General features: G+C 38.4%; 1 protein-coding gene across 1 annotated transcript in view; it reads left to right on the top strand.

The window, feature by feature from the left end:
- Positions 1 to 25,695, top strand: part of COL9A1 (collagen type IX alpha 1 chain) — a 63,620-nt gene that overhangs the window by 16,805 nt on the left and 21,120 nt on the right. Inside the window, exons 6-28 of the mRNA XM_005153175.3 lie at positions 202 to 279; positions 930 to 950; positions 2,018 to 2,092; positions 2,616 to 2,651; positions 2,761 to 2,823; positions 5,099 to 5,152; positions 5,929 to 5,964; positions 10,601 to 10,624; positions 10,930 to 10,983; positions 12,715 to 12,768; positions 14,061 to 14,093; positions 14,184 to 14,240; positions 15,073 to 15,126; positions 16,341 to 16,394; positions 18,321 to 18,374; positions 19,922 to 19,975; positions 20,687 to 20,740; positions 20,921 to 20,974; positions 21,104 to 21,157; positions 21,332 to 21,385; positions 22,011 to 22,055; positions 22,859 to 22,912; positions 23,019 to 23,072. Of these exons, the coding sequence (XP_005153232.1) occupies positions 202 to 279; positions 930 to 950; positions 2,018 to 2,092; positions 2,616 to 2,651; positions 2,761 to 2,823; positions 5,099 to 5,152; positions 5,929 to 5,964; positions 10,601 to 10,624; positions 10,930 to 10,983; positions 12,715 to 12,768; positions 14,061 to 14,093; positions 14,184 to 14,240; positions 15,073 to 15,126; positions 16,341 to 16,394; positions 18,321 to 18,374; positions 19,922 to 19,975; positions 20,687 to 20,740; positions 20,921 to 20,974; positions 21,104 to 21,157; positions 21,332 to 21,385; positions 22,011 to 22,055; positions 22,859 to 22,912; positions 23,019 to 23,072 (1,170 nt within the window). The remainder of the gene's footprint in view (positions 1 to 201; positions 280 to 929; positions 951 to 2,017; positions 2,093 to 2,615; positions 2,652 to 2,760; positions 2,824 to 5,098; positions 5,153 to 5,928; positions 5,965 to 10,600; positions 10,625 to 10,929; positions 10,984 to 12,714; positions 12,769 to 14,060; positions 14,094 to 14,183; positions 14,241 to 15,072; positions 15,127 to 16,340; positions 16,395 to 18,320; positions 18,375 to 19,921; positions 19,976 to 20,686; positions 20,741 to 20,920; positions 20,975 to 21,103; positions 21,158 to 21,331; positions 21,386 to 22,010; positions 22,056 to 22,858; positions 22,913 to 23,018; positions 23,073 to 25,695) is intronic.

The following is a 25,695-nucleotide window of genomic DNA, read 5'->3' as shown; positions in this document are numbered from 1 at the left end:
TTAAAAGACCTCCACAGGTAAGGGTGAGGGAATGCAGGGTGATGCACTGCTCCGGACTGAGCTCTCAGTGCCACCTATAGCTATTATCACTAAATGCCTACTTTTTGGAACATTCCCTCATCCGACCACTGTCCTGCTATTACACCCTCCGCCAGTGTGCCCCTTTACCCAAATTAACGTCATCTTTATCTCCTTTGCTAGTTCGAAATCCAGTGGATGGTGATTCACTGCGACCCCCTGCGACCCCAGCGCGAAGGCTGCGGCGAGCTGCCGGCCCGGGTGAGCACCGCCCCCTGCCCTGCCCTGCCCTGCCTTGCTCTGTCCTGTCCTGCCCTTCGCCAGGCTGCCACCGAGTCCCTGCCTGCCAATGCAGCCCACAGAAGCACCAGTTTCTCTTCCCATTTCTGGCCCGAGATGCCTGTTTTTACCATACCTGCCTGGAATTTGGTGACTTTGGAAAGTCCGCCCCGAGCGGCAGCAGCCTCATTTTAACCCTTCCGTGACTTACTTTCCTCAGCCCCTCTCCTGCGGGAGACTTCTGAAAACGGTGCCTTGCAGGCGGGAGAGATTTTCGCAGCTGCCGCTTTAGGGGGGAGCCTGACGGCATGAAACCCATGGCAGGGGGCGGGGAAAGGTGAGGGTCGGTGCCCAAAGCAACAGCAGCGGGGCAAAGGGTTAATGCGCTGCCAGCATTCAGTTCTCCCCTCCCCAGCCTTCAGTCTTGCTCCAATCCCTGCGACCCTCTACGAGGCGATAGCGGGCAGCTGTAAAGGGCTGCCGCTGGGTTCGCCTTTCGGCCGCTGGCCCTAGCAGCTGCTCCACTGCCATGGTTCTGCGGGGCCTCCTGCCTCTGGGGCTTTTCCTGCAGGTTGTTTGCCTCTGCCTAGCTCAAGTAAGTTTGACTTTGACTCTGTTTTTCTCTGTTGCAGATAAGCCAGACGGTAATTGAGGTAAGTGTGAGGGAAGGCATGGTGTTCCATGCTCAGGGAAGAGATGTGGGTGAAGAGAGGCTAAATGCTCTTTGTCATGCCCTGACACTGACCTTCTGGAGGGTTTTCGCTCCCATGGTATCTGTAGCTGCTCCTGACATGGTGCTGGTAAAGGCAGGTTGACCGCAAGGCAGTGGGTGCCATGTGTGTGCCTTCATGGTACTATCTGGTGGTCATCGCCTGGTGACACGGCAGGGCTTGAGCTCCATCTACAACTGGCTGGATTATTACTGGGAAGACTGGTGTGTAGAGGAAAGGTGTATCGCAGCAGCACTGTGGGTAGCCAGCAGCCTTGCCTCAGCAGAAGGGCCTGGGCCAGCCTTCAGCTTGCAGAGCACCGTTGTGGGGCTGTGGTAGGAATTTACTCCGACAAGAACAGAGCCCCCCATTATAGGTGTGGAGACCTGTAAAAGCCTTTCTCTAGGTTTCCACAGGCTGGCGGCGCCGGCCACCTCCCCCTTGGGAGCCTGGTGCTTTGAGAAAGTGGCTCTGTAGATGCTAATGTAACCCTGAGGAACGAGGGGAAACTGCAGAGCGTGCCAGGGAAGTAGGGAAAGGGTTGTTTTAAGTTTTCACCAGCTCTTAGGAAGACTGTATCCTTTGTGCTGGCTGAATGAGTAATTAGAGTAGCTCAGTGAATTTCACTGTTTGATCCTCAAAGATCACTCTCTTTATTCAGGTTACCCTGTCATTGCCATATGGCATTTGGATCCTGCTGGATGAGGGACTCAAATCCCCCTTGCCTTGCCCTGGTCCTGCCAGCAGTGTGGAGTGCAGGAGGATGGCTGGCACCAGGAAGGGGGGTTTAACAACTCATCCCATGAGGGGAGCATTGCTGGTCATCACAGCAACAGCTGAGATGGGATATAGAGCCTATGGGTCCTGATGTCCATGCAGTGAGGACACAGCAACTCATCACATATGTGACCCCCTGACTAACCCATAGAAGCTGTTTCTTGTGCCAATACACCCAGACTGGCTCTCACAGGTTTGCCAGGCTCTAATTGCTCCTTTTTATTCCTTGTCAGAGAGGTCTCCCTGGTCCACCAGGCCCCCCGGGTCCACCAGGGCCACCAGGAGTTCCGGGTATTGATGGCATTGATGTAAGTGTTTCCCATGTCCTGCCTAGGAAATAGGAAATGCCTCAAGGTGTACCTGCACTGTCTTCACTGTCAGCGTTTGACCTCGAGGAATTTGACATGTGATATGTGTAAATGGATCTCATTCTCTATAGTGGACTGGGGTGGCAGGAGAAGGTGGCCTTTCAGATTACTGCTGATATGGAAAATACAGGATTACTTATTTTATGTAATTAGCATCATAAGCTGTGGTTATTTGCTTTAAATGGGGTGTAGGGGGTTCATAATTCTAATCTCAAAAGGGATTATGTGGTACCACTCATACTAAAGTGTGATGAGGATTTGTGGCATTATTCCTCATAGGAGCTGCAATGTATTTTCCCCCAGTTCCTGTTAAAGTTTCTGTGGCTGTTTCTGTTAGTCTATAATAGAGATCACATGGATTTAATATTAATTTCTTACAAAAAGAATCTGTTTGACATTATTCCTGATAATCTGAACATTGGTGATAGCTCTGATTAATATTTTCTTTTTCATATGTTGTTAGGGGGAGAGAGGTCCAAACGGCCCCCCTGGTCCACCAGTAAGTAATTTCAGCTACTTTGTATTTGATCCTGTGAGAGAAGAGGCTTTGAGCTTTATTTCTGCTTCCGTTTCTGAAACATGCTTAACTGTTCATTTAAATCCTGAAGGGCCCAGAGGGGGATGCAGGCAAACCAGGATCACCTGGCCTGCCTGGAGAGCCAGGAGCTGATGTGAGTACATTTGGTTTTCCTGATTATTTTTTTATTTAATAAAAGTACTTGGTTTTAGTCTGTTTCTGTGGAAGCATCTTTTGAGGTCCCTGGCTTCCTCACAGCAGCCAATGAGTGCCAATGGTGTGTGTGTGAGAGGAGCTTTCTTCCAAGCTGAAAGATGGCAGAACTCGGCACAGTTATACCGCGGAACAGGGTGAGGTCTGTTGGGTGCTGCCACTCTGCTCTGGAGAGGGCGCCGGCAGCTATGCTGTGGGGAGGAGGCGATGGGAGCAGCCTCAGGTCAGGAAAAGCAGGGCACCAATGGCGAGAGAAGGATCCAAGCCCCCGCCTGGGCAGGAGGGTCCGCGGCTGCCAAGGGCACCAGCGGCGCCCCAGAGAGCGGGTCAGCCCTGAGGGGGAGAGAGGTCCGCTCCCCCCTGAGCGGGGCGGCCAGCACGGGCCGCTTGTCGCTGCTCCGTGACGGTCAGGCCGCGGGTCGGCAGGGCGGGCCGGCCTCTGGGCGGTGTTCAGTGCGTGAGGGGGGCTGAGGTGAGTGCTTGAGGCCTCACTTGAGGAAATAGGAAATAAAACCCCAGAACAATCAGATCAGCCCTGTAGGCCTGATGTTACAGTAAAGTGTTATTAAATAAACCCCAACAAACCAACCTCCCAGACTTGTTGCTGCAGAGCCTGTACCTGCTGGTGTTACCTTCCTTTCTCTGAGGAAAATAATATAAAGTTTCAACATCAGCTAGTGTTGATGGCCTGTTAGGTTGTGTCTCTTGAATAAATTAGTGGTGCTAAAAGCATCTTCATAAAGTTTTGAGAAATTGTTAATATTTCTTTCAAGAGCAGTGTTTGAAAGTGTTTCTTGCTATCAAGCAAGATTACAGCATTAGTGCTTAGATCTTATGCCAGGAGGTGCACAAGCTTCTGTTTAATTTATGTAATGGGTAGAAAACTTTTATAATTTAAAATATGAAAAAAATATTATATATGACAAACTATTATATAATATTGTAAATTATAAATGAAAAAGCCTAGTTTTTATTGAAGACTGCAAAACTGCTAGCAGTTAATTTTTCATTTGGTTTTGAAAAGAGATTTAATGGACATGGAGCTGAAATAGTCTTTAGTTAAACTGCTCATATTTCACATCTGTAAGAGGAAATGGGCTTGCCATGGGTGGTAGCTCATAGTATTCCGTTTTTTCCTGAAAACAACACAGGACCACAACCCATTTGTACATATCAAAACTCCATAAGTAGTTCTTTAAAAACCTTTGCCTCTTCTAATTTTCACTTGAGGCATAGTTTTGTCTTCCATGCTGGAATTGTTGGTAATACAAGCAGGTAATACAGAACATCTTAAACTCGGGTAAGCTTTTGATATTTATTTGCATTTGCATATTCCATGATGAGTGGAACTATAATACTAGAATACTGTGTTCTGAGATGGTAAACCTTTTTTATTTTCACCTGGAGGCAAAATACAGAACCTTATTCTACTCCTGTTGTGCATTAAACTTTTAATTGGGGTTTTAGATCTATAATTCCACGTTTAATTGGTGAGGTAGTTCTGACTTTTTAAATCTCCCTTTCACAAATTATTTCAATGTCAGGTTTAATAGACTCAGTAAAGCTACTGTAAAGTAATTTCCTGTAATGATCATGTAAGCATTTGAAAGCAAATTATCAGAGAAAGCATCCCTTTGTGAACACTGAATTGCTGGAAGTGTACCAAAAAATAAAAGTATTGGAAAAACATAAAAGCAAGGCTTTTTGGTTTTTTTTTGTTTTTTTTTTTTTTCTTAATGGAATTCTGGAAATTTCTAAGCATATAAGCTGATTTAAAAAAAATATTGGAAACAAAAGAAAACAAAAGAATTCCAAATGAATTCGTAGTTACAGTATCATGGTTGCTTTTCATTTTAGTCAGATAGACAAGTGTGGTTCAACCTCAAATACAGCCCAGCAGCTTTGTTGTTGTTTTTGTCAACAAATATTGAGAGGAAATAAGATCATGTGAGATCAAATGCTTAGTTTAATTGAGATTTACCTGAATAACTTTTGAAGGATGTATCACAGGTGGTGACTGATGGTTTTCACCTGAAGCTAGTACTTTGAACTTGGACAGTTCTCTCTGTATGTGTAAATAGGCATTTGAATTGTAAGTCTCCCATTATTACTTATCTCATTTAGTAGCTTAATTGTTCTATGTTTTAGGATATTTTCTGATGTGATTAAGAAAACCATGTAACTTTTGCTTTAATATTGTGTATCTTATTCCAAAGGGATTCACAGGACCTGATGGCTCACGTGGAGCCACAGGGCCAAAAGGACAGAAGGTAAGAACATAATTATGCACAAAATTACAGCATTGTTTTAAGCAGGATTTTTGTTTGTCTCTACTCAAATAATGGGATGATGCAGCCTTTCCTTCAGTATTAAACCAGCTATAGAATAGAGATTCATTAGGGCCTTTTCACACAATACAAAGCAGTTTCCATTCCCCCAGCCTAGAGTAAGGAATGGTGGTGCTACATTGATGATATTAAGGTTGAGCATCCTCAGTAATGGTGAAGCTCTTTCCATCTTGTATTGTAATTATGTCATAGATTCATAGAGTCATACAATGGTTTGGGTTGGAAGGGAACTTAAAGATCATCTAGTTCCAGCCTCCCTGCCATAGGCAGGGACACCTTCCACTAGATCAGGTTGCTCAAAGTCCTGTCCAGCCTGGCCTTGAACGCTGCCAGGGATGGTGCATAGTAGTATTGGAATGTCATAATAATATGCAGTGGGAACCAGTACAGTGACACCTGACTTCATAAGCAATCAAACAAATGAAATATACATCAGAAGTCAGAGTAACCAGCATTTTTGATTTTTTTTAAATTTTTTTTTGGAAAAAATGTCTGAAGCTCTATCTTTTTAATACTGAGGAAGTCTTTCCTTTTAATCAACTCTCACTGAAACAGCATAATGTTAATGAAGTGAAATAATACTTGCAGAGTGTGTCCAGTAAATGATAGCATCCTAAAGGTGAAGGCATCTCCCCGTATGTTGTTAATAAAAATTAATGCTAATACTTCTTGAATAATTCAATTTTTATCTTTTGAAGGGTGAGCCAGGACTGCCAGGTGCTCGTGGACTTCCAGTAAGTAATACATTTACTACATGAAGAGGCTTTTTAGACTTTAAGTATCAATATGAAGGTTTCTTACAATTAAATGTAATGAAGAAAAAACAGAAGCTATTTCTGAGGTTTCAAAGAACTCATAAGTTATTATAGTAGTACATTAAGGAATCTTTTTGCCTTTATATCAAGGTTTGCATATACTACTGAAGGGCTTTGTTTGGTTTGTATGCTGTGGAAAAGAAAGGAGCATGGGTGATGTGGTCACAAGTTTTGGACACATGCCATTGTTTTTCATCTGCTCTCGTGAGACCTCACTTGGAGTATTGTGTGCAGTTCTGGTGTCCTCAACATAAAAAGGACATGGTACTGTTAGAACAAGTCCAGAGGAGGGCCATGAGGATGATTAGGGGACTGGAGCACCTCCCGTATGAAGACAGGCTGAGAAAGTTGGGGCTGTTCAGCCTGGAGAAGAGAAGGCTGCATGGAGACCTCTTAGTAGCCTTCCAGTATCTGAAGGGGGCCTATAGGGATGCTGATGAGGGACTATTCATTAGGGACTGTAGTGATAGGACATGGGGTAATGGGTTAAAACTTAAACAGAGGAGGTTTAGATTGGATATAAGGAAAAAATTCTTTACTGTAAGGGTGGTGAGGTACTGGAATGGGTTGCCCAGGGAGGTAATGAATGCTCCATCCCTGGCAGTGTTCAAGGCCAGGTTGGATGAAGCCTTGGGTGATATGGTTTAGTGTGAGGTGTCCCTGCCCATGGCAGGGGGGTTGGAACTAGATGATCTTGAGGTCCTTTCCAATCCTAACTATTCTATGATTCTATGATTCTATGATCTCTTTGTGAAAATGCATAGAGATAGGGGCCCATGTTTTATCTGCATAAAATACTTTAATGTTTTCACTCCTTTCCATGTATTTAAATGGGATCACTGAAGCTTAAGTGCTGTATGGGACTTCCCATATGATGTTTCATATGAAAACAAGAGAAAATATGAGAAAGGACGTGTGAAGAGTACTGTTCTAGTTGGCATGCAGATGGATTTAACCTTCATCTTTGGTAGCTGAAAATAATAGTGAAGTTTGGGAGTTTTGCAGGGTTGAAGAAGTGATGGTTGGCATGTAGAAACATTATATAGGAAATCAGGAAGAACATCAAGAAAAATGAGTAATGGAACAAGATGACTGGCGTGGCATTGTAGTAGGATTGCATAGAATTAAAATTTAATTAAAATTTAGGTTAATTATGGAGAAATTATTGGAATTAAATAGAAGAGGTATTGTATGCTGATATAGCAGTCCTTGCTATGAAATTCTGTATCTTCAGCTGTATTTTTGACCCTTTCCCATTAACTTTCATTAAATTTATATTAAACAATCATTTTGATATTTGGCCAGAGAGGAACTGTTTATGTTATTCTTGAAGATGTTACATTATTAACATGTTCAAACTTAAGCTGAGTTTTTCTATATGGGCATTTGTGTTTCATTTTCATGGATACAATTTCTCATCTGGAAATGGGTAATACTTTATATAATGCCTGCTCTATTTGTAGACTCAGTATATAAGCTAAATTTACGGAAAATAGCAGAACTGAGGTGGGTTCTAGGTACACTGAAAGCCCAATGTTTTTCTGTTAGGTGATGGTGTTTTTTTTTGTGGTTTTTTGTCGTAATTTTGTTTTCATTTTTTGCTGTCAAGTAGACAGGTAAATAATTTCTGTGTTGTTTGCAATGCATTTTAAAATGTTTAACTGGAACAAAGAGATAGCTGAAGTCTGTCAGATGTGTTACTTAGGTTATAAGGAAAAAAATTGTACATGAAAAGAAGTACTATGGGAGAGGAAAAAGTGGCAAATTAAAACTGAATTACTGACATACTATTTTAAAGTGCTGTAGTAGTTTAGTCTGTCAACTGAGATAAAAACTGACTTTGCAAAAGTATACATGATCCTACCTCACCATTAACAGCCTAATGTGAGAACAAATGAATTAAAAACCCTAAGAAAAACTGTGTATATAAAATGTACATAAAGAAGGTTGATCTCAGTTTAGAAGAGGGTATTCTTAGTCATGTTGTGTCATTACCCTTGTAATTATTGAGGTTAAGGTCAATCTTTAGGCCTCACATTTCAGGAAGAAGCTTAGTGTTTGATTTTGTAGCTCTATGGTTGTTAACCTGTATGTGCTGAATCCATATGGAAAGCTTAATACTCAAAATAATCTCTTTGAGAAATTCCACTTATACAGACTTCACTTTTGATGAATTGGTTTAAGCTGCTGAAGAAATAGAGCAGTTTGTGGAAGTTTCTCAAAATGATCAACACTCATAATCTCACCCTTATTCCGATTAAACTTAGAGTAATGAAACATAATTAAAAAAAAGGGGGGGGAAAAAAGAAAAAATGCTGGAGTGTGGTGGTTCTAATTCTCAGATTCAGAAACTTCCTAAGAAGCTCTTACTACAAACATGAAGTAGTGGAGCTGTTTAGTACATTAATCGGTTTTAAATTATTATGGCTGTTTTCAAGCTCATCCAGTGGAATTTATTGGCCAGGTTGACTTCAGGGTAACTGAAAGAATATTAAGTATCTAAAACTTTATATACAGCATTTGCTTTTCTGCTTCTGTAACCCTTTCTTCCCCAGAATGCAACCTGGTGATCTTAAATTATTGTTTTTCCTTTTATATTTCCTCCATTTCTATATGCTTCATCATTCATTTTTAATCTATTCTCTGTCTCATCTCTATTGTGGATAGCCTCTCAAATGACAGGGCTACAAAACTGATAGAATACTTCTGATTAATTCAAGCAATTTACCACCACATAAACCAATGCCTCTGATCTGGCTCTGGTAAATGGACTAGCAGTAAATGGCTGCTACATTCAGTGCATGTATTGCACCCTTCAGTCCATTCTCTCTGTTGAATTCCCTCAAACTTTTCTATTAGCTGATATATTGGTAGTGTTTTACAAGTTTGACATATGGACAGGATTGTTTGTATTTAGTGATAGAGAAATTGAAAGTATCTTAAGGTCTACTTCCAGCTTCCAGCACTGAGTATATGTACAAGTGACTCTCGGGTGGATGGCAGAAGGTTTGTGCTGACAATGGGAGGTACTTACCAGATGTAGATCTACAGTGTGTCTTTGAACCAGGTGATTACAGACTGTGGATTACTCCCCATGCCTGTGCACTCCATGTGCTCCATGGGTCAGATAAGCACTTCCAAAGCAGGCATCAGGCATCTGGGATGAAATGATGCAGTCCCAGGCTGTGTAGAGAGGCTTCCACTCTAGGACACAGACAGAGGCAAGAACACAGTCTCTGTGTAGGTCCTTAACTGGCTGATTGCCCTGGAGCTCTCAACTTTGGAATTTGGTCTCCTTGCAGGGAGTTCATGCCCAGAAGGGTGGAGTAGCTGGGTAAGGGGGTGGCATGAATTGCTGGGGGACAGCCCCTGCTTCTTGGGGTCATAATTAAGAGAGTGAGGAGATGCAATGGAGTGGGCAGAGGGGTCTTGCTTCTCCTGGACCAGTGTACATGTACTGGGCTGGGCACAGTGTCTGTAGCTGCTTCTCTGGGCATCGCCAACTTTCCCTGTCACTGTTGGGATACTCCAATAAGAACCTGCAAGTAGCTGGTTTCCTTTTTTCAGAGATGGGTAATGTTGTCATATCAAATACATGATGTAGTGAAATTTTGATTTGTATATTCAATTCTAGACATATATAATATAATGAATTGCAGCAAGAGAGTGTTAAGTAATAGCAAAGGAATTATGTAGGTTCTACAAAGTGAAAAAAGTTTACTTTCTACTATGTATTATATGGTTAAAATTGAATTACTTTGATTAATGCTTGAGATTTTCCCTGTGTTACACCACGTTTTATAAGGACAGTCTTGCAGATACAATCATGGTATGATACTCTATGGCTTTTAAACTTAGCCCAGGCACTTTAAATTTTCAGGAGATGTGATGTAGTAAGTATGTTTGTGATTTTACATGCCAGTGTTTCATACACATCATTGACACTGTTCACGAAGACATCCATTTACTTTAGTAATGCAAGACTGAAGGATCTGTTTTCTTGGAGAGAGTGTATTGTACAAAGAGGCAGAAACACATTTGTATCTTGGACACTTCTCATTTAAATGGTTCAGAGTACTGATGGAAAATGTGAAGAGGAGTAGTTAGGTGTTCTTTCTGATGACCAGAAAGAATGACTTTAATGGGTTTAGACCTTGGGGAAACACTTGCAGAAAAAAGAAGTCTCTTATTCTTAATTTAAATGCACTGTTAGAAGGAAATTATTATAGCATAGATGATACCGTGGTACTTTAGAATTAGCTGAACCCAAACATTTTTATGTCTTCATTCTTTTGTGAAAGTATTCGTGTTTGTAAATATGTGTAAATAAATGGTGCTACAAGACAATTTAATAATCTATTTTTTCTTCTACATTGATTACCTAATAAGAAAATTGATATTTAACATTATTTAAACAAGCTTCCAAAACTATTTTGCAGAATCAAACATCAGGGTATTTTTGTATCTTTTTATCCCAAATACCCTGATCTTGACAAACAACTCGACTAGGTGTGGAACCTTTCCCACATTTCTGACCAGCTTTTGCATTTCACAGGGCAAGGGTCTTCTTGGACCACCAGTAAGTACAGTTTTTACAATTTATAAATATACTGTAGAATGATTTTTTTTTAATATTCAATAAAGCTATATAATGTAATAAAAAGTAATTCAGTGAAAAAAGAGACTGTTTTAATCCTGATGTTCTGTATTTATTATGTATGACCCCTCCTGATACTACTGAGGTTGCTTACTTATGTGGGGCAAGAATTCTGGTGTCTGAAGCCATAGTTTGTTGTTTGGAAGAATTGCATGTTCTCACTCCTTGGATGCTTGTTATAGAGGTATTGTATGGTTTAAAAGTACAGTTTAACTTGGCTGTTACAGGGCCCAGCTGGTGCAGCAGGACTTCCTGGGGAAGTAGGTCGTGCTGGTCCACCTGTAAGTACTATGTTTGCTAAAAATGTATCTTTCTTCAGTTAGTAGAAGGTACTTCTAGGAGAAAAAAAAAAAAAAAAAGAGTAATTACTGTGCTGTCTAAACTCGATATTTGGGTAATAACAGCACTTGAAAACATACTTTTTCTTTGACAGTGATCACTGATAGAGGAAAGGTTGTGTTTGAAGTTCATCAGAAATAAGGAACGATTAACAGCACAAAGGTCCACTCATTAGATTAGAATTTAATGTTTTGTGTAGGGTTCCATACTCTTCTTATTATCCATGCAAAACTAAAATCAAAAAGCTAACCTGCCAGAAATACAGTAAATGTAAAACTTAACATTACATGCAGACCTTTAGCTTTACTCCTCTCTTCTCACCTACACATTATGGTACATGAGTGCACTATTTCTGTTTTCCATTTGCATATGAATGAACATAGTAATTTAGTATTTCGTCTTAGTCCCATTTTAAGTGTGACTCCCTCTACTGACTTTAATGCTAAACTGTGGACTCTGTTTTAACTCACTGTCATATTTTGACTCCATACTTTACCAAGGAAAGTGTATATTGAAACCAACTGTTGATTTTCTAATTGAAATCTGAAATAGCATTAAAATGTTATTTAATGAGACAACTTATTAATGCATCCTTCTCCCTGAGTATTGTGCTCATATAAATGAATATAAAAAAGAATATTAAAAAATGACAATTTGTTTCAGATGATCCATCTAGCTCACTGTCTTCTCTATAGTAAGGGCAATAATGGATACCAGGGAAGTGTACAGGCTATTTGTAAAATGGCATTTTTCTGTCATACTTTCCCACATTCTGGCAGTTGGCAGTTCAGAGACTGCCTGAATCAGTAATTGCATCTGTGCTGCCATTTTCATAAGCTATATATGAGTCTATCATCCATTAATGTAGTTAGTCCCTTTTTGAATCCATTTATATCACAGGCCTCCACAACACATTGTGATAATGTATCCCACAATGTAATTATACATTGTGTGGAAAAGAACTATTCCTTTTTATTACTTTTTAAACCTATGGCTCTACAGCTCATGCATTGAGAGAACTAGTGAATCATTTTTCTATATTCATCCTATTAATTTCATTTATGATTTACTAAGATGTCAAAAATAATATTGAAATGACAATGTTAAGTTAAAAGGTGCCCCTGTCAGAATATTAGACTAATTTTAGTTGAAGGTATTCAGAGAAAATGGCAGCGTTTCCTCATTGTCTTTACTTCTGAAAGCACTGGACGTCAAAACCTCACAAACAGGAGAAGATTCTAAGTTGGTAAATTCATCTTGGGCTCTGAAAAAGGCTGGGGTTGTTTTTCTTCTCCGAGTTTTGGACATTTTTGCAATTCTTTTACTTCGGATCTGAATTAGCAGTTAAAATACAGAAAAGTGCACAGATGATCCTGTGGACAGATGTCTCAGGTCTTTAAAGCTGATGGAGGTTCTGCTTGGTTTGTGGTTTTTTTTTTCTTTTTTTTTTTTTTTTTTGTGACTCCTATTCTGTAATATGTCTCTCATTCTACTAAAAATATTATTTTTCCCATTCTACTTTGGGAGCCATGTTGTAGATTGACATTTTATTGGTTGCTGAGCCTGTCCTTCTGTAGCTACTTAATTTCTTCCTGTTGGTGTGTAGTATGAATATGTAACTGCTGCTTGTCGTTGTTACTATGAATCAAGAAAATTATTTTACCCTTTCTTAGGGAGATCCAGGAAAAAGAGGGCCACCAGGGCTACCAGGACCACCAGGTCCTCGAGTAAGTGATTGCCTTTAATATGTACTGATGTCTGAATTCTGTATTGGTGCTGCTTGAAGAAAAACTTATCCTGAAGCCTTACAGCTGAATACTGACTTAGGATTTAGGATTTTAAGATTTCAGCAGGCTATATTAATCCATATTGTCTAGAGGCTTGTGTTCAAAGCCTAAGATATGCTCATTTAATCATTCTGATATTTGATCTTCCATTTAGAAAGCAAGTTTCAAGTCTTTGTGATTATAAAAGATAGTTTGAAATGCAAACAGAAACTTCTGCCATGATGTCTTCTCATTTCTGCAAATGGTCTTAAACTGTAGCTTTTACAGGTTTTAAACCTCCCTGTAAATGTAGTCTTTGCTTGTCATTGCCAGTGGTACTTAAGCAGAGGTAGATTTTTCTCTGTTAGGAGCAAAATTTAATATTTGGCTTGTGAGCCAGAAATATATACTCCCAGGTGGGTTAAGTTCTAATGTCTTTCTTGCAGCCAGGCCTTCTACTTGTGAGGGATAGAAGAAAGCCTTACATTAGTGCTTTGCCTCTCTGGGGGAATGGTTATCTTCTCTGAGCTTCTTGGCTTTTTTAAATCCATCTGTATAAACTGAGACCTGCTCATTCCTTAAACTCCCCTGGGCTTCTCTGTGCAACAGTGTGCTTCCTCCCAGAGGGTTTGAGAAAATCCAGCTGCTTCTGTGAAATCACATTTCTTCCTCTTGTGCCTAATAAGCCTCCCTTTAGCTTCTGTCAAGTATTTGATTTAATATGAGGAATGGCCTTCCCCCCACAGAGTTCTTCTCACTGCACACTGATCTCTAGTTTATTGCAATTCCATTAACACCAGATATCTCACCCATCCACCAATATTTGTGTTGTGGGAAGCTTATTCTCTCTGTAAAGACCTGAATCTTTTGCTGAATGGTAGTAAGTTGGAAAAGTAGAAGTTATACTTCTTAAAGAAATTGTCTTGGGTTCTGTTGGAGTTCGTGGGGTTTTGATATATTTGCTCTGTACTTAATAAAAATATGTTTTAGGTAGCTTAAAAACCAAAAATAAGTATTTCTCTTTTCAGAAAAGCTGATTTAAGATATAGGGCAGGATTTTGCAACTCCATGCAATCCTGTACTAAAATCCTACAGTGTAGGTGCTTTTCATGTTGGAGAACCTTTGGTGGGTTATAATTCTGATTCCAGCTTTAGGTATTAGTATCTTTTGTTTTGTGTAATGCCTATGTTTTCTAATGAGTTAGGTCTGGCTATTTCTTTTTTACTGATTTGATTAATTTCATTTAATTTAGGGCACAATTGGCCTGCAGGATGGTGACCTATTGGTAAGACAGCTGTTAATGTTTTTTAATTTAAATAATACTAGACAACCTTATTAAACCTATTTGGTAGTAACTATGTGGATGCTTTTCCAGTGTCCCAATGCTTGTCCACCTGGCCGCCCAGGACATGCTGGCTTAATGGGCATGAAGGTAAGCAAAACTATTCAAGTGTTCCATACAGAGTTACTGCTTAAAGCACTAAGAACGGTAATCGCTGCCTTCACAAAAGGGCAGTTCATAGTTACTTAAAAAACCCCACAACATTGCATCAGTGTGGATGCTCAGGGTTATTTCAACTCTTGACTGCCAAAATAACCTTTCATTGTTGAAATCTCTTGCTGTTGCTGTAATCTCCAGAGTAAAATTTATGTGTGGCTCTGAAGGGATTAGAGGATGTGAATGACTGGATCATTTGTTTTCTGGAACATTTGTAGTCTGACTCCAGAAATTGTAAATATTCCCCCAAATCCTTAGTCTTTTTTCCTTCTTTCTGTCCTTCTCAGAGACCTGTAACATACTAAATTGACATGAACATTTTTTGAATCTCATTTTATCTCAGATTTTGTTTTTGTATGTATTCTTTCCTGGTTTCTAGGAAAACTGTTGGCCTGAAGAAATTGTAATGGGGTAATGTAAAAAGAAATACTAACCAGCCTTGTTAGATCCAGGAGCATCTCTTTTTGAACATGATATTTAATATGTGGTGTTAAGTAGGTGGATAAGGAGGCAGTGGTGAATGGGGATTGCAAAGGGAACAGAAGTATAGTTCATTCCCCCTGAAATCATAGAATCAACCAGGTTGGAAAAGACCTTTAAGATCTAGTCCAGCTATTCCCCCAGCACTGCCAAGACCACCACTAAACCATGTCACTAGGGGCCTTGTCTAGTTCTGAGGAGCCTGTTTGTTCTTCAAGACTCAGTATTTTAATTTTTAATAATCTCTATTTATTTATTTTGTTTTTTTTTTTTACATTTATTGTAGGGACAGAAAGGTTCAAAAGGAGAGTCTGGTGAACCTGGAAGACAAGGTTATAAGGTAAAGAACAACAACAAAGAAAGAAAAAAAGAGGATAAACTGTTGGTTTTAGCAAGCTAATAGTAGGTTAACCTCTTCTTCAAAACAGTATTATATTTTGTTAAAACTAGTAATTGTTTTACCAGAATGCATGAAGAGATACTATGTATCATAATGCTTCAGAGTAACCAAAGGTGTATCTCTATTCTTTATTCACCTGTACTCCATATTTGTTATCATGCAGAGGTCACATTTCTCATGCTTTTAAATTTGATCATTTGACTTAATTATTATGGAAATCATGGCAAAAATGAAATAAAAACCATTAATTGGCAATCTTCTAAACATTTAAATGCAGAAGAACTCCTTAGATTATTTTATGGCACACATGAGTAGCAACAGGAAGAATGAGAGGGAAAACATTATAGTAAAGAGGCCAATTCCAATTCGGCCTGAAGGCTAAAATGAGCTCTTATAAAGTGTTTCCTTTGAAGCGGCCTTCTTTAATATTGAAATATATGTAAGAAAAGTTGCAAAGATTTGTGCTGCGTTGGTCTATGCTTCCCTGCTGGAGGAAGAACATCAGATACAATTTTTAAACCCCTCCTCTGATCTCTATTCCTAAGCATATTGAAAAGAATATTAATTTATTATATACAGCTCACCTACTTACTTTTTCCTGGATGTTGAACAGTTGGCTTACCCCTTTTTTCCAAATTAAACTGTCAATTTAAACTGTCAGTTCCATTAATATACGCTATCATTGCTATGAGAGAGGTTATCATCTAATCAAATAAGGATTTGATCAGGATAAGGCACTTTACCATTTTAATTTTCAGAAAGTTCTGAAGTGCAATGTGGTATTGTGGTGTAGAGCTACTAGCATATCCAGTCTATTCACATATATGAGTACACCTTCCTTATTCTTTGAGTGTAATAAAGAAAAAGAAAACCTAGAGGTTAATGTCAAGTCAAAAAAATGAATGACAGATTAAGAGTAAAGTAATAATTCACCTTTATACTGGGGTTGCTTTGAAATTACCCTTTTGAATAATAGTGGAATAGAATGTAAACCTAAATGAGTATCTGTCTATATTCTGAGGATGTAGTGTGACTTCATTTGGATTTTCTTCAAGCAGGACATGGTGACAGAAAACAGTAAATGTACCTCTTACAATGAGAGCAATTATGTGTTTCGTGGGATAGCTACAGATGTATTCCTTTTGCTTTCCCAGGGTGAAGAAGGGGACCAAGGACCCAGTGGTGAAGTGGGAGCTCAAGGCCCTCCAGTAAAGTATTTCCTCTTAAATAATGTTACCCATTCACTTTATTATGTCATATAATTTTTTCTTCTTATTGTAAGAAAACAAATATTATAAAATCTCCACACACCTTTCACTTTATTCTGCCATATTCTCTTTGAGTGTATGTAGAATTATTGACATCTGAACCCAGGACACCTCCAAAAAGCTGCATCATCACTTTGCAAAAAGCTCTAATCTGTTCTATGGAAAGACTTATTTTAAAAAGTATTTAATGTCCTAGATTTTGTGTTGTGCCTAGACTGTTGTCATGGTTTAAGCTAGTTGTCTGGTTTTGGTTTGGTTTTTGGTTTTGTTTGTTTGTGGGTTTTTTTCCCCTTTCACCTTCCTTTCCATAATTTTGTTGACTCTGACTTCATCCTTGCAAGGCCAGTGAAGCAAGAGCTTGTTTAAAATGTGGTTAGCTGTGATATTCAGGCTTAGCTAAGTCTTGAGAATGAAGTAGCAGCTGCCAAAGAAGAGATCGCCCCCTGCCTCCCCCTTTTTGGCCATGCCTTTTTGCATGGCCAAAGAAGCATCCTTCAATCACATCTATGATTTTGGAATTATTTTCTTGTACTGCTTAGCTTGACTTTGTTCTGGCACACAGCTCATTGTTTCCTAGTGAGGAACTCTTCCTGTGGTTTGCACAGCTGAATAGGCATTAGGAAACAAAATAAAGGGGTCATTCTAAGTAGAAGAAATAAGCATAACACAGTTTCTGTAGTTTATTCTCTTATGGGGTCTTATGTTTTTTTCATGAGGTGTGAAACTATTTCTTTATAACCGTTGGTGTCTACATGTGATATTATAGAGGAGCTTATGTTGATGCATGACAACGAAATCCTAAATTAGAGAATTCTCTATGAACATAAGGCAACATAAAGCTCTAGATTAGGACCAGAGCAAGATAAAGCAGAGGCTAAGTAATGGAATGAGTATAATCCTTTTTACTTCTGATGTTGAAAATAGTATCTATGGCACCCTGGTCCAGAGAAAGTACTTGTATAAGATGCAGCTTCTGCTGTCTCAAGGGCTTGTGGGAGCCAATTCATTTAACTGAGTTTGTTAAAGTTCTTCAATCACTGTGAAATAAATAACACAATAGAATGAAAAAACAGTTAGAGATTGACTTTTAATTTTATTTTAAAGACTTTTATCTTCTTTTATTACTCTTCACTTCGCTGTTTTGCCAGCAAGGTCAAGGACTAGGCTTGCCTTTGCCATATGAATGTGCCTGTAGCTGTTTCATTAACACAGTTGTAGTGCATCCTCCTTGTTGAAGGACAAATGTTATGGCTGAGAGTTTGGTCTCTCTACAGAGAGGAGACCTATCATATAGTTTCAGTCTCCTGGGCAAAAGAAAAAAATGAAGCCAAATTTCCCATGAGGCAGTATTTTGAAGGGAAGTGGAAATAGTTATAATGCATCCTGCTGTACTAGAAATGGTACTAGAAGTCTACTCAGTCCAGTCTCTCTGGTGTATAAACTTACTGCCTATATTCTTAAAACCCTTGCCAAGTTTTGTCTACCTTTAGAGTTCTATAAAGTCTGATTGATCAGACTTTTTCTTCTGCATCTGTTCTATACCCTGCTTAAGGCAACTTAGCATTCTTGCACATGTGGCTTTCATGTGTTCTCACACAGGCAGAATGCCTCAACTCTGAAGTGTGTTTTTTTTCAGTTCTTAATGTATTTGTGGTTGTATAATTCAATGTAATAGTTTTGTAATTCTTTTAAGAAGTCTTTAATTAGTAAAATATCAAATTACCATCTAGAATTAATATTCTAATACAGAAGTAGTTGGATTTCTCCTTTTATAGTAAGAAAATAGTAAAATAAACAAAAAGAAAGCATAGAATAGTTGTGATGAAGAGACTTAAGCATAATTTAAATACCCTTTTTTATTTTCAGGGCATCATAGGTATCAGAGGTATAACCGGTATTGTGGGACCTAAAGGTACCAAAGTGAGTATTAACCTTTCTTTTCATAAAATAGCCCAGATAGAAAAAAAAAAGTGCACCCCTGAATATTTTTAAAGCTTATTTAAATGTATCTTTTTCCCCTCTGCATTTTCTCTCTCCTGCCAGCTGTATTTTCATAGCTACTGTACTTCTAGTTAAAAAGAATGGCAGCTTGGTCCTTCTGCTTAATGAAGTAAATGTACTCTTAACACCTTTCTGATTATTGGATTTGTAGTATTTTGACATGTGTGCAAGTGTATAGTTGTCATGATAATAAGTTCTAGCAGTTATAAACTATAACATGCTTTATTTAAAGCTAAAATTTATTAAATTGTCCCTCCTGTGATTTGCATCTCCCTGAAACTTCTGACTTCCACTGTCCAGTTTTTGTCAGAGCTTTTATTGAGAGTTTGTCCTTTTTCCATTCTTTCTGTCTCTTGTATGTTTTGTGTCTTAAACTGCTGCCGGTAGGATTCATGTTTATGTGGGATCTGACTTTGCCCGGTAATTTTCCTGCTGTTCATCGAAGTTTTTCTAACTGTTATTTCAAAATGGACTGTTACATTTCTATTCTTACGATCTTGCTCAATTTATATGGTAAAAATTTCTGGAAGAAATAAAATGTAGGAATCATGCTATTGCTATTGTCTCCTCTGAAGTAACAAAAACCTTACTCTCTGATTGTCTGCAGAATCATAGAATGGAATCAGAATAGTTAGGGTTGGAAAGAACCTTAAGATCATCAAGTTCCAAACCTCCTGCCATGGGCAGGGGCACCTCACACTAAACCATATCACCCAAGGCTCTGTCCAACTTGGCCTTGCACACCAACAGGGATGGAGCATTCACAACTTCCCTGGGCAACCCATTCCAGTGCCTCACCACCCTATGCTAAGAAACAACATCAAATTTGTCCTGGTTATGAAGCTTCTCATGAGTGATCCTTCCTAACCTCTCAGACACATTTGCTGAACTATTACTATCTTAGTTTGCTTTGCTGGCCCTTGGATCTTCTGATTCTTCATAGTTATTTGCCTACATTTTTGTGCTGTTTTGTCTGTTTGGAATGTTTACTACCTCTTTGTCAAAGGAGTTCCTTATATTCTGCGAATGTTTTAGAAAACATTTGTTTTTTTTTCCCTCTCTATTTGAAATTACTTGAATTACTTACAGGGTAGCAATTGCATTAATTCGTTGAAACATATGCAATACAAATAGCTGCACTGCACTTAATGATTTTTCTTTTCACATTTTGACGCTATTCTATTATGTGGTGAAGAATAACATAGTGAGGCATATACAGACCTTTTCTGAAGTAGTGTGAAAAGGTCTACTCCATGCTCTTCCACATGATTATTTTTTTAAGAGAATTAACTGAATGTAATTTTTTGGGTTTTTTTTTCCCATAGTTAGGAAGTATTTGCTTTCATAACTCCACAAAGAAAAGATGATGTAGAAAATTTGCATGTCCCAGTGAACCAGGAGGGTGCATAAGTTTTTAGTGTTTCAGCACTTCATTTTAATGTTTGTGTTATCGACTTGTTTTGCAGGGGGCTCGTGGGCTTGATGGTGATCCTGGTCCCCAAGGCCTTCCTGGTGCACCTGTAAGTAAAGTGTGTGTTGGCGAAACACTTCTTGGGGTCTACCTAGTTAGATACTGAGTCCTGAAACTTTGTGGTTGTGAATCAGAAAAGCCTCTGATTAATCCAATTGTGCGGATTTGCCACAGGTGAATAAATGATATGACAATGATGTCAAGTCTAGAATCTCTTACTGTCCCCAAGGAACCAGGCAGATTGAAGGAACAAAGAACAAAGGGTACATGAACACATTTTAGCCTTATTGTGTCCTCTTTATTCTGAATGCTACAGAACATTAGAGTGGCTTGGAATTTTGCAGGGTTTAAATTGGAAAATATTCATTAGAACAAAATCTATATAGTGTAATTTGTACCTCTTTTAAAAATTATTCTTTTTTTAATTTATTAACCTTTATTCCTCCCTGCTCCCCTTCTCCTCCCTCCCACCCCCAGAATTTATGCTTGGAATAACCAGTAACTGTATGAGTTGAGGAATTGAATGCAACATTGCTTAGACACTCCTGGATTCCTAGGGGATGGCTTGAGCTGTGTTTTTAAAAATATCTTAATACTGTCAAATGCAGTATTAAGAAACTGCATTTTAAATATGGGTTTATGAGTTTAAGATGTCTCCTCTAACCAAGTGTGAATTGTACTGTTGTTGAGTTACTGGAGGTTTTAGCTGCAGTAAAAAAGAAAAATCATAGAAAAATAATTATTCTTCTTTCCCCTGTAGGGTGATCAAGGCCAGAGAGGTTCACTGGGAGAGGCAGGTCCAAAGGGAGACAGGGTGAGCACAGACAAATTCCAAGTCATGCTGACTTCCAACCTTTGGTTACTTTTTGCATATAAACATGGAGCATAATGGGTGCTCTCAAAGTAATGCATATCTGAATGAATATGTGATGAAATTGTTCATTTCTGTCATTTCAGTGTGTTTATTTTCATTTAAAAAATGTTTTATTCTTAGGGCCCGCAAGGTACAAGAGGAATAAATGGTCTCCCTGGGCCTAAAGGAGAGTCTGTATGTATATTTCATTTCTTCATCTATTTCATGTTGTGCTAATTTGTATATCAGAGTGCTTGGGAGAAATCACTCCAATAATACGTTGTTTTTTTTTTTTTATCTTTTTATTTGTTTTTCTTTTTCAAGGGCTTACCAGGAGTTGATGGCCGGGAAGGCATCCCTGGAATGCCTGGAGCAAAAGTAAGGCACAGTGGGCTTTTTACTATGCATAACGCCACATGCTGAACTACATTATTAGGGTAGTTGAATGAAGTTTCCCTTCCTGCAGATCCCAAAGTGCTCCAGCTCTGTGTTCCAAAAATAAAATTTTCCCTTGTTTGATTTGCATATATTACAACTTAAAATGTTTTTCAGGGTGAACCAGGAAAACCTGGAGCTCCAGGTGATGCAGGGCTTCAGGGACTGCCAGTAAGTATATGCTATTTTACCTTTGAAAATTAGGTTCAGTTAAAATTACAGAAAGGCTTTATATTGGTGCTGATATCGGAGTTAATTTAATTTACAAACTGCCAGCTGTCAAAAGCTAAATGGAAAATTCTTTGAAACACTATGCTGTAAGAGTAATTGCTGTGAGGATATAGTGAAGGAGCTATATTAAAATAGAACTGGAAGTAAATTTGTAATACAAAGTGAGTTCTTCAGCTTGGAAGAAAATTTAGTAAAAGCATATTTGCTATGAGCTGTTGCACAGAAGTAAGGAGGGGATGAAATGTATACATAAAGTATCTGTTAAGCTCTCTTTTTCCAGTCTCAGAATACTGGAACCAAGAATCTATTTCTATTTTAAGCTAGAAAAAGCCACAACTCCTCAGTTTTTCATGCACCTCTTGCCAATTTATACAGTAAGAATGCTATTACTCCTTATCTGTTCTTTTGTAAATAGGAAGAACTCAAGCTTGGTCCATTATTGGATAAAAGTGCTTCCATATCAAGTAAAAGGATTAGAAATGCTTTAACATGAGACAGATATTTGTAAACACCATTTCAGATGCCCTTAACAACAGATAAAGACTGTAAATGTAAATTCTTTCAGGGTTTACCAGGCTCTCCAGGTGTGAAAGGCATTCCTGGACCAAAGGTAAATCATCTCGAGTACTGATTTTCTTACAATACTGTATTTGTGCTCACCAAGTTCTAAAGTAACCAGTGAAATTAAATTAACTTTCTGTTGTGGTAGGACAAGCCTGTGGCTGAAAGAATTAAATATATTCTTCATTTGACTCTAGTCCTGTGCTTTTTCATGATTCTTTTGCTATGTGATGTGGTTTTCATGATTTCAGGCATTAAATAATACCTAAAAAAGGCCATTTCCTTTTAAATCTGTGGAAATCATTGCTAGAGGAGGCATGTAAGATGGGTACCTCACTACAGTTTGGAATGAGTGATTTTATAATAAGAATAGTATTTATAGCTGCCCTAAGTTGATTGAATCACAGAGATTGTAATCTCTATTTACATACCACCAGACTACAGCAGCAATCCCAATTAAGTTTAAAAAAATATTGTACGCTTGAGATGATGGAATGTTTCAGACAATCATGTTCAAGTTTAAGTAACTGAGAAAGAAAACTAGATTGAGACATGAATTTCTTCTGAAATTACATGGAATGATATTGCCTTCTATGCTTTGAGTACAGCGATGAAGTCTATTTGGGATTTATTGGGATGTAAACAACAAAAGAACTAAAACCTGACATTTGAAAAATTGGAAGGAATTAGGTGAAAGTTAAATGAAAACCAAAATAAAGGTGGAAGTTAAAAACTGAATACAGGCTGGGTTGTTTTTTTTTTTTTATAAGATCTTACTGATTTCCTTATTTTTGTTTTAGAATGAACTGTAAAACATTTCCTTAGCTGATATTTTCATCTTTTGTCCAACAGGGTAATACGGGTCGTCCTGGAGTGCCAGGTTTGATGGGAAATTCTGGGAAACCGGTAAGATCATTAATTTTATCCAAAAGAGCTAGAAAAAATGAGAAGTCTTGCACTGTGCAAAACATCACTTTTCAAACGTGTTGTGTTCTTCCTATCCCTAAAACAGGGTGAACAGGGGCCAGAGGGAGAAGTAGGTCCAACAGGACCCCGGGGACCACCAGTAAGTATTGAATACATTTCTAACTGATTGTATGTAGTATTGCAGTGTCTCAAGTTATGATTGCTGAATTTAACCATGAGGTGAAAATATTGTTCAGCACAGGTGCTAATTTTTAAGGTAAATACTGGGTGTTCTTTAACCCCCTTCTGTGCCAGGTTGATGTGCATCATCACATAGAGGAGTATAGAAACATATGTCCTGTAACTGTTTCTGGCTTTGGTGGTAAATTAAATTTTAAAGCTTTGTTTGTATTCTTCTGGTCTTTATTTCTAAATATGATAAGTAAAAGCCCAAACAGAGGGAATGAGGGTGGTTTGTGACAAAAAGCTGGAACCAAACTCCTGCTCTTCCACTGTAACAGTCAACTTCCATTACTGGTGTTGAATGGCTTAAATACACTAGCTGTCAGTGCAAGATCACTTGCTCTTTTCTCTAACTCTTTCAGGCCCTTAAGGAAGCTTCTGCTGTATATCAAAAGGCTTAGCTGTATGTTACAAGGTTTTGAACTTTGGCCTTAGTGTTCAGAACATGATTTTTTTTTTTCTTAAACCTATTTCTAAGGCACATAATGTGAATAGTGAGGCAGGGCATGAAGGAAAGGTAACTGTCCTAACTAGTAAAGAAAACCTCAGCCTCCTTGGTCAACTGGCATGATATGGTTTGTCTTCATGCTGCTAAACTCCCTTAACACCCCGTCACATCTAAGCAGGCTGGGTACAATCAAGTTGCATATGGGGAACAACCTCTTGCCTGTGTTTCCCAAACTGTTCTTGGGCGTTATCTAGGGAAGTCCAGTTTGCCCAAGACAAAAAAAAGCTAACTGTTTATCATGGATGATTGTGGGATGCTGCTCAGGCCTCTGCCTTGGCCCTTTCTGATTGGCATAATTAATGTAGCTATACTGAAGTATAGCATTTTTCTCTAATTGGAAACACTGATGTTGTAGGTTTTTTTTTTTTTTACTGGAGATTTTCCTTACCACTAGAAAGCTTCAGAAGACTGCAGAAATCATTGCTGGGCAGCTAGCTTGGTGCAGGGAATAGGTGTGCTAAGGCAAGTTTGCTGAGGCACAGTGGTGAAGACAGGAAAACTGCATACTAGAGAGTCTGCTGGGCACAGATTTCAGATTTCTTCTACAGTAGGCCTGTCATGAACTGGAGTAAGGCTGATCTAATTCCCTTTTGCTGTTCATCCCTCTGTGAGGGATGAGAGGGTCAGTGACTGGAAGAAAATTTTCATGTACCAAATATCAGTATGACAACATTGACAAGGTTCCAGGCTCTGTAACCAATTGCTTTTGCAAGCTTCTCTCTTGCCACTGATACCCTAGGGTTACTTTCTTGGAATTTGCTGAGCTTCTGCTATCATACAATGACAGAAGTTTTACTCATACGGTTGTAGAGTTGTCCTCATACAGGGCTTACAGAGTTATTGATAGGGATACATTGGTAAGGGTATTTCATGGGTCAGGAATATCTTCTGTGAATTAACTCTTGAAGAGACAACAGCTGTGAGCCAAGTAACATATTTTGTTTGCTTCTGTGGTTTGTGTTACCATGTGCTAGGTGCATTAATTCATGAGATCCTGTTTATTTTAAACTGAATCTTTGTACGAATGCTGTGTCCTCAGCAGCCTATGAATGATACAGAAAGTGGATTTCATGAGCATACAATTACTAGTATGGAATACAGGTATCTTCAGCTTCCAATATTCCCAACTTGCAAACTTTTTTTTGTTGTTATTTATTTTTAAAAGTGTTGGGTGCACTAGAAAAGGATTTAAGCCCTGTACTTGAGCTGATATTTTGCGTACTTGTAATGGGAATAAGTATTGTGATTGAATCGGACCAAGTATTTGCCCACTTGGATAATGCACTGTAATCTGCTAAACTATGCTTTTAATCCTTTCAATGTGAACATGAATTTACAAAATCAACAGTCCATAGAACAGGAGTTGACACACAAGGTTAATTATTAGTAACCCTGTAGTCAAATACTTAACACAGCATAAATACAATGATTTTTCTGTTTATCAGTCCAGAGACCAGAAAGACAACTGGATATCTTGCCTTTATTTTCTCTCTTTACCAAGTGCACTTATTTTGGAAAACATGTGAACATTAGAACAAAAGCATGATCGATATAAAATAAAGGAAGTTAATTGATGATAATAAAGTAAATTTGCTTGTAGAACATTAAATAGTTATCTACTTCTCATCTATAGTTCCTTTAAAGCTATAAAGAGCCTTGAATAATAGCTATGTTTAGCTTCCTTCTGCTCGAGACTACAGGCAGCATTTGATTTTCTTTTGGAACACTGGAAAAACAGCCCAAGCTGAGTTTGTATTTATTTTCAGGGCAGAATAAAGAATGTTTTCTCTTTCTTCAGCTGAATGTACATGTAGTAGATATATTTGAGCCTCAGTTTTTAGGACTCTGCCTTTAGATTTCCATGAAAAAAAACCTGCTAGTTAAATAAATCTACATGCCATGATTTTCAAACTTCTAAACCAAGAAATTTCTAAAATAAATTGAGAAAAACTTTTATAATTGCTCTGGAGTGAATTTTTCTTGTGAATACTTTTGGTGGTTTTTTTTTTTTTTCCCCAGATTTTGACATTTT

The sequence above is a fragment of the Melopsittacus undulatus genome, chromosome 3, assembly GCF_012275295.1.
Source record: "Melopsittacus undulatus isolate bMelUnd1 chromosome 3, bMelUnd1.mat.Z, whole genome shotgun sequence".
Lineage (NCBI taxonomy): Eukaryota > Metazoa > Chordata > Aves > Psittaciformes > Psittaculidae > Melopsittacus > Melopsittacus undulatus.
The sequence above is the reverse complement of the archived record's forward strand: the minus strand, read 5'-3'. Positions and strand labels throughout refer to the sequence as shown.